The 14,661-nt window shown below is 33.2% G+C and overlaps 2 protein-coding genes and 3 long non-coding RNA genes across 8 annotated transcripts; 2 read left to right on the forward strand and 3 right to left on the reverse strand.

The window, feature by feature from the left end:
• Nucleotides 1-623: 623 nt before the first annotated feature.
• LOC124459131 (tetratricopeptide repeat protein 21B-like) lies at nucleotides 624-1,492 on the forward strand. Its single transcript, XM_047008659.1, has 3 exons — nucleotides 624-754; nucleotides 848-977; nucleotides 1,386-1,492. Exons 1-3 carry the CDS (start codon nucleotides 728-730, stop codon nucleotides 1,490-1,492), a joined length of 264 nt encoding a protein of 87 aa, XP_046864615.1. The 5' UTR covers nucleotides 624-727.
• A 243-nt stretch (nucleotides 1,493-1,735) lies between these two features.
• LOC124459134 lies at nucleotides 1,736-5,608 on the forward strand. Its single transcript, XR_006953478.1, has 4 exons — nucleotides 1,736-1,892; nucleotides 3,896-3,991; nucleotides 4,720-4,807; nucleotides 5,229-5,608. It is a non-coding gene; the product is annotated as an uncharacterized LOC124459134 (long non-coding RNA).
• Nucleotides 5,609-9,768: 4,160 nt separating this feature from the next.
• Nucleotides 9,769-10,095, reverse strand: LOC124459137. The gene is made up of 3 exons (XR_006953481.1): nucleotides 10,038-10,095; nucleotides 9,881-9,937; nucleotides 9,769-9,796 (listed from the first exon to the last, which is right to left on the reverse strand). It is a non-coding gene; the product is annotated as an uncharacterized LOC124459137 (long non-coding RNA).
• A 20-nt stretch (nucleotides 10,096-10,115) lies between these two features.
• Nucleotides 10,116-12,075, reverse strand: LOC124459135. Its single transcript, XR_006953479.1, has 3 exons — nucleotides 11,976-12,075; nucleotides 11,039-11,253; nucleotides 10,116-10,161 (listed from the first exon to the last, which is right to left on the reverse strand). It is a non-coding gene; the product is annotated as an uncharacterized LOC124459135 (long non-coding RNA).
• Nucleotides 12,076-12,112: 37 nt separating this feature from the next.
• LOC124459133 (tetratricopeptide repeat protein 21B-like) lies at nucleotides 12,113-14,285 on the reverse strand. 4 transcript variants are annotated; one of them, XR_006953476.1, is made up of 4 exons: nucleotides 14,160-14,285; nucleotides 13,938-14,067; nucleotides 13,020-13,530; nucleotides 12,113-12,149 (listed from the first exon to the last, which is right to left on the reverse strand). XR_006953476.1 is itself a non-coding variant. In XM_047008661.1 (4 exons), exons 1-3 carry the CDS (start codon nucleotides 14,184-14,186, stop codon nucleotides 13,244-13,246), a joined length of 444 nt encoding a protein of 147 aa, XP_046864617.1. In that variant the 5' UTR covers nucleotides 14,187-14,285; the 3' UTR covers nucleotides 12,956-13,140; nucleotides 13,223-13,243. The 4 variants fall into 4 exon arrangements, 2 of the variants coding, with proteins under 2 accessions (XP_046864617.1, XP_046864616.1); XR_006953477.1 differs by lacking the exon at nucleotides 12,113-12,149 and adding an exon at nucleotides 12,729-12,816; XM_047008661.1 differs by lacking the exon at nucleotides 12,113-12,149 and having other exon boundaries at nucleotides 12,956-13,140; nucleotides 13,223-13,530.
• Nucleotides 14,286-14,661: the final 376 nt, after the last annotated feature.

Raw genomic sequence — 14,661 nt, forward strand, 5'->3', positions numbered from 1 at the left:
ATGGACTATGCAACGCAACAACTGCAGAATGAGAACGACAATACTCTACATTTTTAACAACAAACCTTCCATCAGTATTTCAAATGCTTTCCAAAATGTCAAAACCGGATCACCTCCGTGCTTCTGCAAACCTTGCAAACACACGTTTTGTAATGACAAGGCCAGCGTGTCAAAATAAAGATTTTCATTCATTCATTCATTGCGTAACCAAACCAACATTTATAATTTTATATTGAATTTCATGATTACTGATGGATCAGTACTATTGATTGCATTGTGTGTATCTGCGCAGTATAAAGCAATTTACTATAATGCCATCATACAAAACTGAAGATCTCGTCAAAAAAAGGCATACTTTTCAGAATACTGAGAATATAGGCTAAGTAGATACATTGATGATTGTCATTTTGCGAGTGCAGTAACTGGCTTTGACAAAAAAATGATACGATGAACCTGACGGTTGAAATAAACAATTAAGACAATAGTATACCTCAGCAGCAGCACTCTTCTCCCTCAATGCTTTTAACTTTTCTCGCCGTTTCAATGCTTCTTGCTCTAATGAAGTTTCTTCGGCCATATTTATTTATAGAGTTTTATATTGACCACGCGCACATAGAAGTAGCCTGGGCCGAGAGTCAACAATACAGAGTGATAAAGAGATGTCAGCAAATGGCAGAAAACGATAACACAAAAATCTAGCTTGTACTATTAATTCGTACGAATAACTATGGCATCTACAGATACTCTAATACTGGTATGTTTCGTCTTATAGATAATTCTAACATTAGTTGCAGAAATATAAATTATATTTTGACTCAAGCAAGTGCAATATTTTACTTGGCAACAGGGCAGTATCAACTATTATTGTCGAGCAAGATTTTACACGCACCTACAAAACGTGTGTTTGCAAGGTTTGCAGAAGCACGGAGGTGATCCGGTTTTGACATTTTGGAAAGCATTTGGAATACTGATGGAAGGTTTGTTGTTAAAAATGTAGAGTATTGTCGTTCTCATTCTGCAGTTGTTGCGTTGCATAGTCCATGGCAACAGGTTTTCTCTAGATTTTCTTGTAATTGATTGTCCCATTTTTACTAGTACTTTGTCATTTGATGCATTTTGACTGTTTTAAAACTGTCTGTGTATACTGCACCCTTCAAATAAGAAAATTTTCACTTTATTTTGTCTCCTGTCATTTCACATATGAAGCTTTACATTCTGCCAGCAGAATTTATGTCAATTTATAGTGGTTGGTCTCTTATCCATCACTAAACTAGCTTGTGCTTGCTTAAAAGCTCTATTTCTTTGTATTTAAAATGATCCAATGATATTTATTAAAATATACTGTATTGTCAATACTTCATAATGGTTGTTACATTGACTTGCAGATCGTGTGTCAGAAGCCATTAGAGAATTTGAATCCATCCAAGAAAGTGAAGAAGTTGTCCTGTGTTGTTTGATGGCATTAATCTATGCACATAAAAGGCACAATTAATTGACAAGGAAAGTGTACATGAATTGGAAACAAGATTGAAAAAGATTCGAACAAGTGTTGGTGAGAATGCGTTATACTTTGCTGCAATGTTTTTGTGGCACACAGGGCATCATGAAAAAGCAAGAGAATATGTTGACAGAATGTTGAAAATGTCCAATGGTTCAAAAGAGGTTTTCTAAACACTGGAATTTTTTAATAAAGTAAGGAATTTTTTAATAAAGTAAGGAATGCTGGAATTTTTAATAAAGTAAGTTGTTTATTGTGAAATATCGATGGAAGTGGAGTCAATAATTCAAACAAGACCTGGTATGATTGTGCAAGGACAAACAATGCAATTGCAAGTGAAGGCATCCACCAGCCCTGTTGCATATGAGAAACTTAAGAATATTCTTCTCAAAGAGTAAGTTTTGCATTGAGAGAAGAGCATTTTTGTGTAATTTTCATTTGTTTTTTTATCATATCAAAATGTATCTGAAAGATCTGAAAGATTTGGAGGTGGCACAATATCTGAAAGATTTGGAGGTGGCACAAACTTAGAATTAAGAAAGAATTTACTTTAAATTATGTGACACCATGCTTCACTTAATAATTATATATAAATATATTAGCAGAAAGCGCAAAAGTTTAGAAAATTAGTCATAACTCTGGATGTATTCACTCGGATATTTTCAAACTTCACAATTCTATAGTATATTATATCCTCCATAATATCTGAAAGATTTGGAGGTGGCAAAACTGAAATTAAGAAAGAATTTACTTTAAATTATGTGACACCATGCTTCGCTTAATAATTATATATAAATATATTAGCGGAAAGCGCAAAAATTTAGAAAATTACTCATAACTCTTGATCTACTTACTTGGATATTTTCAAATTTCACAATTTTAAAGGATTTTATCTCCTCTACATTATTTCAAAGATATGGAGGTAGCACAAACTTAGAAACAAGAAAAAATTTACTTTAAACTTATGTGAAGACATGCTTGGCTTAATACTTATACATAAATATATTAGGGGAAAACCTCAAAATTTAAAAAATTAGTCATAATTCTTGATCTATTACGTCCAACGTTTTTAAACTTCAGAATTCTATAGTATTTTATATCCTCTATAATATATCAAAGATCTGGTGGTAGCAAAAACTTATAAATGAGAAAAAATTTACTTTAAAGACACGGACGCCATGCTCGGCTTAATATTATATATGAATATATTAGCAGAAATCGCAAAAAATTAGAAAATTAGTCATAACTCTGGATCTATTCACTCGGATATTTTCAAACTTTACAATTCTATAGTATTTTATATCCTTCATAATACTTAAAACATCTAGAGGTGGCACAAAATTAGAATTAAGAAAGAATTTACTTTAAATAATGTGACACTACGCTTCGCTTAATACTTATATATAAATATATTAGCAGAAAGCGCAAAAGTTTAGAAAATTAGTCATAACTCTGGATCTATTCACTCGGATATTTTCAAACTTCACAATTATATAGTATTTTATATCCTCCATAATACTTGAAAGATCTGGAGGTGGCACAAAATTAGAATTAAGAAAGAATTTACTTTAAATTATGTGACACCATGCTTCGTTTAATAATTATATATAAATATATTAGCAGAAAGCGCAAAAGTTTAGAAATGAAATTATCGGGTTATAGTTAATGATAAATCGCTTGGGTTCACGTTTGGTAGAAATAAGCTAGCATATAATTACTTGCAAAATAACTTGTGTTTATATTATTGGTACGATGTATGAAAAGCTATATAATACGTATATTGCACAGAAACCGCCAAACAATCAGAAATTTGCGACGAAAAGTTTTTGTCGACATTTCAAAACACTATACAATGTTATATTCGTTGGTATCTCGCTTTGAATCCTAACATATTTACTTAAAAGTGCGATTACTTTACCAATTATCATTTTGAAAGTATTTTTATCACTTGACGATAGACTTTCAGGATTTTAAATATTGTCCATGCCATGCACTTGTTAATGTTAATTGGAGTTTTTCAACACGTTTCTCACTTAAGGACATTATAATTATGCACACAAGATTCATATTGAGGACACAAATAAGCGAAATATTAAAATCTAGTACCTACATATCGAATTATCAATTCGTATGATTTTTATGTATCTACATATAATTGATTGCTTTTATATGAAATACTTTACAGCCTAAATAAAACAAAATCAACAATGATACAAAAACTATAAAGATATATCACATGCATCCATGGTAAATCGTTCATATATATACATTGCTTAAGCTTTGAATGGCCGGGGGGTGCATTTCAGTGATAGTGATGATTTCTTAAATCAATAACATATAATAGATTTCTGTCACAATACTTGAAGTATTTAAATTCGTGCATTTTTGTATTTATAGTCGTCCAAACCAGTTATGAAAAAAAGAAGACGCGAGAGAATAAATAACAGTTTGAACGAACTGAAAAATTTGCTTTAAGAATCAAGGAAAAGAGATGTAAGTTATGTTATGTTGTAGTAATACGGTTGTATGGAGTGAGATGGATAAATTCAATGCGTGATTACTTCAGTTTTGTACATGTCTGATCATTGGCGATGATCATAAATTGATTCATCAATCATTTATCTTTTTATTTATTTACGGTGTTTATGCAGCAGGATTAGTACCATGTTGATTTTGTAAGTGAAGTTAAATCAATGACCTTATCCAATGGTTTATATAACGACAATTACCAACCTTGTGTTTGTATAGAAGAGGAAACGTTAAGTCGGTTGGATTTCTTTAAATAGATAGATTTATAGCCTCCAAACTGTTCTTCTTTCATATCTTCGTTTTACTAGAAGAATAATTAAAAATTGTCAACTACATTTGTGATGGGATAAGACAGTCAAGAAAAATTTGGCTCACGGAAATTAAAATTATGAATCTCGTAATCCAATTACTTCTCATGAAAAGGAATTCATAGGATGGTACTTTAAAAACAAATCAACATAATATCAAAAAATTCAAGCTGAGCTTATTGCAAAGTATACAATTTCATTTGGCAAATGTAATTTATGCAGCAGTTAGATGCATTAATTGTTGACAAAGCACTTGTTAAAGAATTTATCGCCTGCTGTTAGACACTAAATTTCTGCATAAAATCGTTTTAGTTTCCTTCTACAATAACTCCAACAACTCAATAAAACATGTGAGACTAACTTATAGCTATAAATGACATTTAGACGGCTTGCTGCTCAAAGTTAGAAAAAGCTGACATACTAGAAATGACCGTGCAGTATTTAAAATCCATCCGAATGCAACAAGTAAAAGGTAAAAACATTTTCTTTTAATTAGTTTAATTTACAGATTAAAACAAGATTACTGTCTTTTCTATTATTTCACTTGCACAACATAATTAGTAACCACAACGAAGAAATTTTCAAATATTTTTTTATTCAGTCAGAGTGGCACCAGTGCGACATTTTTCGAAAATCGTTTTTACCAACAACAAAAGCCGTTTTTACCAACAACAAAATGCTCAAAAGAATTTTGGGCAAAAACATAATTGTTCATAGTACAAAGAACATTTGAACTTGACCTCTATTGTCATGAACATTTTAACAGCTTAAATCCGTGGCAATAGAAAATCTTCGTTAAATAAAAAAATTAAAGAGATAGTGATGACACAAATTGTTTCATAACTAGACATCCATTGGAGATTATCTGTTTAGTATAATTTCGTTTTCTTTAGCAATCAACCATAACAGATCCTGTTGCTTTGGCTCATTACAGAGCAGGTTTCAATCACAGCGCTATGGAAATCAACAAATATCTTATGGATACACCTGATTTACAACTTAAAGTCCGTAATAGACTTCTTACACATCTCTCAAACACTTGTCATGCTGTATTCAGTAACCATCAAACCATTCAACACACAAAACAATACAATCTACCAATGTACCAATTGCCTGCAACAGTTATCACTAATGAACCTTCGTCTTCAAAAGAAATATTTTTCAATTCATCAACATCAATGTTCGTTTGATTTTGCTCGTTAAGGAAAATTCGTGTTTCAGAGTGGATACAATTTTTGAATTCTTCCATTAAAATTAACTGCGTTCTCATCAATGTTCGTTTGATTTTGCTCGTTAAGGAAAATTCGTGTTTCAGAGTGGATACAATTTTTGAATTCTTCCATTAAAATTAACTGCCGCAAAGTTTTAAAATCTTGGACTTTTTCCGAAGCTAACCATCCATCGAAAAGTTGAGCTTTTTGTTCAGCAAATTCTAAGTGAGTTATAGATATATTTTTGCTAATAGCACGAAATTTTTGTCTGTAGGCTTCGGGGACCAACTCATAACCCTTCAGGATCGCATCTTTTACTAAGTCATAATCCGCAGAATCAATTACAGACATTTGAGAAAAAATTTCTCTAGCTTTTCCTATTAAAACGCTTTGTAAAGCATGGTCCAACTTTCTTTGGGCCATTTACAATTTTCGGCGACTTTTTCAAAATGCAAAAAGTACTTGTCTACTTCCGATTCCGGGAACGGTGGAACCATTCTTACATGCTTGGTTATGTCAAAATTTGTTTTAGAATGTTCAGCATGTGTATTTTTGGCTTGAAGTTTTAATTTTTCTAGTTCTATCTCCTGTTCTCTTAACTTAAACGCTCTCTCTTCGCGTGCACATTCACGCTCCCATTCAAGTCTTTCGCGTTCTCTTCTCCACCTTATTTCTTCTTCCTCTCTTTGCCATTGTCTTTCGTCTGACTCTTCCTGACTAACATCTGTTTGAGCAATGCTATCTACTTCACCTCTTGTATTTTGCATGAAAATACTTTCGTTTTCTAAAACTGCTTCATCAACGAGTTTATCGTTGCATAATCTTTTTAAAATTACATGCTGTATTTCGCGTTTAGACATTGAACTTTTTAATTCGACCTTAAGATATTTCCCTAAAGCTTTTAGATCATGTTTTCTTAATTTCAGAATATTCTCATATGTTGGTTCCACCATAAACTCTTCTGGTGTAAATGCAGACATGTTGAAACAACTGGTCCACAAGTTTACTTTAATAAATGATTTTTCTCTTTTTGTTGTTTATAAAATATTGATGTGAAATTTTGTTGTTGAAATGATTTCGATTTGTTTTGGATTCTATTTTCTTTTTCGTTCTGACTTCTGTTCAATTGAATAACTTGAAAGAGTTCTTTCCCGGGTGGGCCCCCAATTTTGTTACGAACGTCCCGACTAATAATAAATGGCCGCTTTTGGTTCAATTGCTCGTAACAAAAGGAGTAAAACCTTGTGGATAAGTTGTTGTCAATTCTTAAATATTTATTTAATATACTAATAATTTTGATAAAATCGTTATAATATAAATGTTTAAATGTTCAAACTTATCTAGACAACTGCTTTCAGACTTTCGGTGACTCTTTCGTTGATGGATAGGATATATATCTGGATTCTTTGATTCTTTTCTTAAATAGTTCGTCTTCTTTTACATGAGCTTTCTTCTGATGTGGACTTCTACTAAGCACCAACATAACTACAACTTTCGATTCTCGGCTTATATGTGATTGCACAATGACGTACGATTAACCGCTTGTGCGCAAACTGTGGTCAGTTGATTAACCATGTATCCTGTACGTTGTTTGTGGTCAGTAGGTTGACCACGTCCTATACGTAAGCTTTTCCTGTTATTGTGGTTAACATACACATGCATGTATGAGTAAGGCATTTTACTAATTGGTTAACTAATAATATATTTAAATATATAACAATAATAAGTATAATTTACATGATTATGTATTATCATGTACAACCACCGATAGTATAAACATAAATACATATGTATCCCCCGATAGTATACACATATAACACATGTATCCGCCAACAGAAAGAATAAATCAAATGATATCACCTTTCACCAACCTTCAACGCATCACTGGAAAGTAATTGCAAGAGAGGAAAATCTTTTGTGAATGCTTCCATTTTCCTTATCCATGCTTCATAAACTTCATCATGGTCAGGCAAGAGAGATTTTAGATTTTCAGCAGCCAACTGCCATTCGCTCATCTTTTCAAGTACTTTCTTAATGTTTGTCTACAAAATACGAAATACTTTATATGTAGTCAATTGTGATGAAAGTGTGAATATTCAGCATCTTTTTACTCATGTAAGTTGCTAACAAGACACAAACTGAGTTTCTTACAGGGCGATATGCAGATCAATTTCACATCATAATCATTCATTTCCGACGCCCTCTAGTGCGCAAGACCATGAAAGTTTTAATCTTTTAATAATAATATTGTCAGCTGAAAGACAACTTCAAGATAGTAGAGACGTATGATATAGAGAAAACATAGGGATCAGCCATGAAATAGCCCATCCTAAACTAAAGGAAAACGAATATAAACTTGCCATATGAAGATCTATCTTCTGATTATTCTTTTACTTTTTCAGTCTCTTTATCTTAATTTCATACGATTCATTTCTACGTCATTATCCATCATACTATATATTCATCTCACGATCGTTTACTTACATAAAATGAAATTAATTAATAAGCCGTTTTTACTTATTAGCTGCTAAAATAGTTAGAAAAGATCAGGGGCCGGTTGCACGAAGCCGGCCTCGATAGCGTTATCCATTGGATGAAAAAATTTTACACTTGTAAAAAGATGTTTATATTTTTAAGACAAAGAAATTTTGTAGTCCTCGAAACAATATTTTATTTCAGTGAATGCACAGTTCAAATCTACCCAGTGGATAGCTATGGTACCTAGTCATTTCTATGTTTTACGGGGGGTCGAAGCGTCAAATTTGTCGGCAAAGTGGGCGTGGTATGGTCTTGGTTTGGACTTAGCATTAAGTGAAAATATACCGATAGATGACCAATTTTGCCGACAAAACGATGATTGGGTGCATCTCGCACCCATGATCCACCATTCGCGACTGCTCTGATATTATGTTCTAACACAGTTACATTTTCAATTCTGTCATGTCCGCATTTGTGTAATTTGGTGACTTCCCTAGAGCGGTTCATATTGTATTACTCATAGGCTAAAAGCGCAATGATATCATTCTCACATCATGCTATGCGCTCAGTCACGGTGCTTTACCTTAAAAAATGGTGTTTGAAGCCAATGTTCGATTTTCTCGCCGCACACTTCATAATACTTCCACAACTCATAACGTACGTTCTCTGTATTCCACGAGTTCGTCCAAATCATTCATATAACCTCTAAATGTTCTCCGAAGCTAAAGCGAAAAAAGTTGAATTTGACTACCGAAGACATGTTCGACAGTTTCAAAATATTCTTAAATGTGAATTCTCTCCCTCTAGCAAGAAATCTACGATAAAACTAAGCTGAAATTGTGAATTCTTTTCTTCCGGAAAGAATTCTCCGAAAACACGTTCACTGTGCCATAATTGTGAATTCTTTTCTCTCGCGAGAATTCGAGAGTTCCGTGAAAACAGTTCGTGAGTTCAGTAGACATGAAAATCATGAACGGCAATCTTTACCTTCATTAAACTTGACATCATCAACGAGAAATTGTTCTCAGAAATCAAGAACTCTCCGCTTGTTGCCCTTTTACCAACAACACGAGCTTGATGCTCAACAGACTAAAAAGAACACATTCAATAAACAGAGATGAGCAAGATGTCCTCTCCTGATACATAGACGGTATTGTTATTGAACATTATGTAAGTTTGTGAATTATTTATGATTATTAAATCCTTTTCTATGTTATTATTACAGTTTGTTTCTATGCACAATATGATGTGAGATATTACTGGGCAATAAGTTAAACGAAATGACAAAACTTTATACAATCGAATATAATACACATAGTTTAAAACAAAAAAAAATTTGTTAACCTAGACTTAGAAAATTATCGTATCCCTTCACATCACCACGTTACGTCATGGAATCAGAGGTGTAACTAGAATGTTAATTGGGGGAGGTGTATATTCATATATTCAGTTGCGCCCTACCGATTTCTTTTGAAATTCAATTCACTCTCAAAAGAAATCAGTAAGGCACAACGGATTTTATAAGAATATGCCCCCACACACCTCAATTAACGTTCTAGTTACTCCTCTGTATGGAATAACTATGTATTGACAAACTTATCACATCACATATACTGTTTTATCGTTTTCGTTTTAAAAATAGTGTAAATATGCCAAAATATTTTACCATAATCTTATCATCAAGGTCACGAATTATTTCAGGAATTTTATAGACCAAGAAGTTGGAAGCTTCTTCAAGACAAAAAAAGTAATTGTTCCCAAGATAAGCAAGTCTGATAGGAAAAAAATATGATAAAATAAACAAGCATTATTAATTTGATGAAATAACTCAGATGAGATTTATGCAATCTACATACAGCATCTTCAATTTCTTTCTCTTTTTCAGACAAAGGTCGCTGGCTAGCACGAATCATCTGAACATAGTAATATTACTATAAGTAAAATATCATTTTTGTAATAGTCAAATATTTTTATAATTTCACAAAAATATTGGCATGAAACCTATTATAATACCTCAAAAATGCTTTTCATATATTCGACCTCAACTTGTAGAAATGACACTTTCTTTTTTTATTTTACCATGAACTTTGATGAAATTGGCAAAATTCTCTAAATCGGTACGCCTATCGGACAGTTGCTAAAAAAATATTATACTAAGGTAAATTCCGGCAAATTTTTGAACAATTGAGTTTCATTTCGTGTCGGATGAAGGGTTAAATGATTCGATGTTTCCTCAGCATAAAAACAATAAATTTATAAACAAATAAATAACGCTAATGATCTAAAATTTACATAGCAGGACCAAACATTGCGGGCTAACAACGCAACTACTAAAAATGCTACGTAATTTCCGCGACTAACGAATCATGGAACATCTACGCATGTCATAACTTGTTATTTAGTTATCAATGTTATTTAGTTACGTGTTTTTAGTTGTAGATCATCCAGGCTAGTAGAGTTTTTAGCAGGACAGCTGGTGTTGATGTTGACTGAGCGGTAGTCATCTTCAGAGTTCATGTGTCATTGCGTGTAGAGGAAATGTGTCGGTGTGGGGGCATCAATTGTGTATTGTCATCGTAGAATAGGCTCAAGTAAATAAATTGCTCGTTCGTTTGAGGTTGTGAATAAGTCGTTTGTAAGGTGTCGGTAATTGTTGTGATCTGTTTAGTGAGTAATGTTCTAATATTACTAATATTACTTAGTTTTTGCCAAATGCGTAGTTACGTGATGTTGCAAGCTGCTATTTTGCGTAATGTTGGGTTATGTAATATTTTAAGATGTTATGATATTGCTGTATGTTGGGTTACGTAATGTTGTATAATGTAATGTTGCTCTACGTTGGGTTACATAAGTGATATTGTAAGTTTTTGTGATGTTTCCGATAACGGGCTTACACGATGTTATAGCTAAGTTGCTACAATGTTGCTGAATGTTGAGTAACGGAAACTTTATCAAATATTACACTGCAAACAGTACTTCCGCAGTAAAAATGGCATGTTGATAAAACGTATTACCTTAACAAGCTGTTGAGCCTCGTCAATGAACTTCTTCGACATCCTCATAAGATCCTTTGCAACCATCTTGGAAAGTTGTCGAAAAATGGAACCAAGTTTCGGAACGATGCTATCTCTGATATTTCGGCAATCAACCATTAATAAACCATTAGTTGTGCAGATTGACTTCGTGAACTGTTCTAATTCTACCATCCAGGTATTAATCTAAGTTGTTTCTAAAAAATGTACATAGAAAAATGTCAGTTAATTTCCATGTTTCTTCAGGTTTCTCAGTCAAACAGGCTGCTGAATGAATTTTGGATCATTTTTAAAAGCATATTAATAGCATATTGATGAAAACACTTCCCTGGAGACTTATTTTCAATTGATGATACATGGCATTTATATTACATCTTGCATCCTTGAAATACAGTGCGGTGAGGGAGGGGAGGGAGGTTGTAGTGGATGACGAATAATCTCCACTGGACAAGATGACGAGGATCAGATTGAACTTTCACACGAATATTCTTGACCAAAAACTGAGATGACAAAGCCGATGTGACAAGAGCGTCACAGTGACAACGGCTGTATGAAGCTGGACTGTATAATTATGTACAATTTCATTTTCTCCTTTCTGTTTCCTATTTAACTTTTCGTCATCCAGTAAAGTTGAAATTTTACGCTGTATAAAAATGGTGGTGTGCTGAGGTTGAGGTATATGCTCGAGGTATAATAAGACTTTTGGTTTAATATTTGTGAGTAATATACGTATTTGAATGTTTTTATGCAGTGCGGTGTTTGATTAAATGAAGATATGATCTTCGCACTTTGTTGGACAATTTAAGCAATTGTCTCATGCGAAGATCATATCTTCATTAATATACGTTATACACCTTATATCATGCAAAGAAATCTTGTCACAATCATGTTCAACATCCCTAACATGATATGAACGTACCTCAATAACTTCCGTCGGCCTTCCACGCCATGAATTTAACACGGTATTATTCCAAGTTCGAACAAATTTATGAACCTCAAAGAGTCTTTCGTTGCTCCTTCAGAACTCGATCACTTATGCAGATGCAGCATTGACAATTTCTCCTGTTTCCGAAAGGCATGAACGATATCTTCACTAAAACATACAAACGAATATCTCAAATGGATGGAATAATCTAACTAGATAGTCAGTAATGTCTGTCGGACGAAAGAAATATATAACATAAAATATTGCCACTATGCAATTATGCACGGGACCGTGAGAACAACAAATTTCAAAGAATTGAATAACGGTAAACTTCTGAAATTTACACATAAAAGTTAATCTGTAGGCTGGCTACGCAACTGAACATATTCATCTTTAGTATTACCATACAGTAGACTAATCTAGCCACCATGAACGAAAACGTTGATGAGGAAAAAGACCTGTTTTTTAATTGCAAAAAGTACGTAGCTACAGTATGATATTAACCTACATAGTTTGCAATCAATCTATTTTTCAATTACCAGCACTTTTCTTAAAAGAAAATGCATGGTTAATGGAGATAAATATAAGATAACTGCTTTCTCAATAGAAATATACGCTAATATATACGTAGACAATAATATGCAGGAGCGTAGGGAAGGAAAGTGAGGAAAACATAGACAGTAGGTAACAGAAATAACTTTTTCGTAGATACAAAATCAAGTTAGGAGTGCAAGTTATTTTGAAAAACTCTCCGCTGGTCTTTGAGAGCGCTTTATATCACGCAGTATTCAACTTTGTGCTTACTTCTAAATCGCTGCGACACGTTTGACGACGCCTATGTAAAAAACACAGGCCAATTTTACAGGTATAAATTAACTATTGCATTCCGCTTCAGTATCATAATGTTAACAAAAAGATCTGAATACATGGTAGTTCGTATGAAAGCATTCGTGGAGATTTACTAGTTGTACATTTTGATATGATAAAAAAACAAATGAAAATTACACAAAAATGCTCTTCTCTCAATGCAAAACTTACTCTTTGAGAAGAATATTCTTAAGTTTCTCATATGCAACAGGGCTGGTGGATGCCTTCACTTGCAATTGCATTGTTTGTCCTTGCACAATCATACCAGGTCTTGTTTGAATTATTGACTCCACTTCCATCGATATTTCACAATAAACAACTTACTTTATTAAAAAATTCCAGCGCATTCCTTACTTTATTAAAAAATTCCTTACTTTATTAAAAAATTCCAGTGTTTAGAAAACCTCTTTCGAACCATTGGACATTTTCAACATTCTGTCAACATATTCTCTTGCTTTTTCATGACGTACTGTGTGCCACAAAAACATTGCAGCAAAGTATAGCGCATTCTCACCAACACTTGTTCGAATCTTTTTCAATCTTGTTTCCAATTCATGTACACTTTCCTTGTCAATTAATTGTGCCTTTTTATGTGCATAGATTAATGCCATCAAACAACACAGGACAACTTCTTCACTTTCTTGGATGGATTCAAATTCTCTAATGGCTTCTGACACACGATCTGCAAGTCAATGTAACAACCATTATGAAGTATTGACAATACAGTATATTTTAATAAATATCATTGGATCATTTTAAATACAAAGAAATAGAGCTTTTAAGCAAGCACAAGCTAGTTTAGTGATGGATAAGAGACCAACCACTATAAATTGACATAAATTCTGCTGGCAGAATGTAAAGCTTCATATGTGAAATGACAGGAGACAAAATAAAGTGAAAATTTTCTTATTTGAAGGGTGCAGTATACACAGACAGTTTTAAAACAGTCAAAATGCATCAAATGACAAAGTACTAGTAAAATGGGACAATCAATTACAAGAAAATCTAGAGAAAACCTGTTGCCATGGACTATGCAACGCAACAACTGCAGAATGAGAACGACAATACTCTACATTTTTAACAACAAACCTTCCATCAGTATTCCAAATGCTTTCCAAAATGTCAAAACCGGATCACCTCCGTGCTTCTGCAAACCTTGCAAACACACGTTTTGTAGGTGCGTGTAAAATCTTGCTCGACAATAATAGTTGATACTGCCCTGTTGCCAAGTAAAATATTGCACTTGCTTGGTCAAAATATAATTTATATTTCTGCAACTAATGTTAGAATTATCTATAAGACGAAACATACCAGTATTAGAGTATCTGTAGATGCCATAGTTATTCGTACGAATTAATAGTACAAGCTAGATTTTTGTGTTATCGTTTTCTGCCATTTGCTGACATCTCTTTATCACTCTGTATTGTTGACTCTCGGCCCAGGCTACTTCTATGTGCGCGTGGTCAATATAAAACTCTATAAATAAATATGGCCGAAGAAACTTCATTAGAGCAAGAAGCATTGAAACGAGAAAAGTTAAAAGCATTGAGGAGAAGAGTGCTGCTGCTGAGGTATACTATTGGTCTTAATTGTTTATTTCAACCGTCAGGTTCATCGTATCATTTTTTTGTCAAAGCCAGTTACTGCACTCTCAAAATGACAATCATCAATGTATCTACTCAGCCTATATTCTCAGTATTCTGAAAAGTATGCCTTTTTTTGACGAGGTCTTCAGTTTTGTATGATGGCATTATAGTAAATTGCTTTATACTGCGCAGATACACACAATGCAATCAATAGTACTGATCCATCA

Source organism: Xenia sp. Carnegie-2017, unplaced genomic scaffold (assembly GCF_021976095.1).
Source record: "Xenia sp. Carnegie-2017 unplaced genomic scaffold, XeniaSp_v1 HiC_scaffold_65, whole genome shotgun sequence".
In the NCBI taxonomy this organism is placed as follows: Eukaryota; Metazoa; Cnidaria; class Anthozoa; order Malacalcyonacea; family Xeniidae; genus Xenia; species Xenia sp. Carnegie-2017.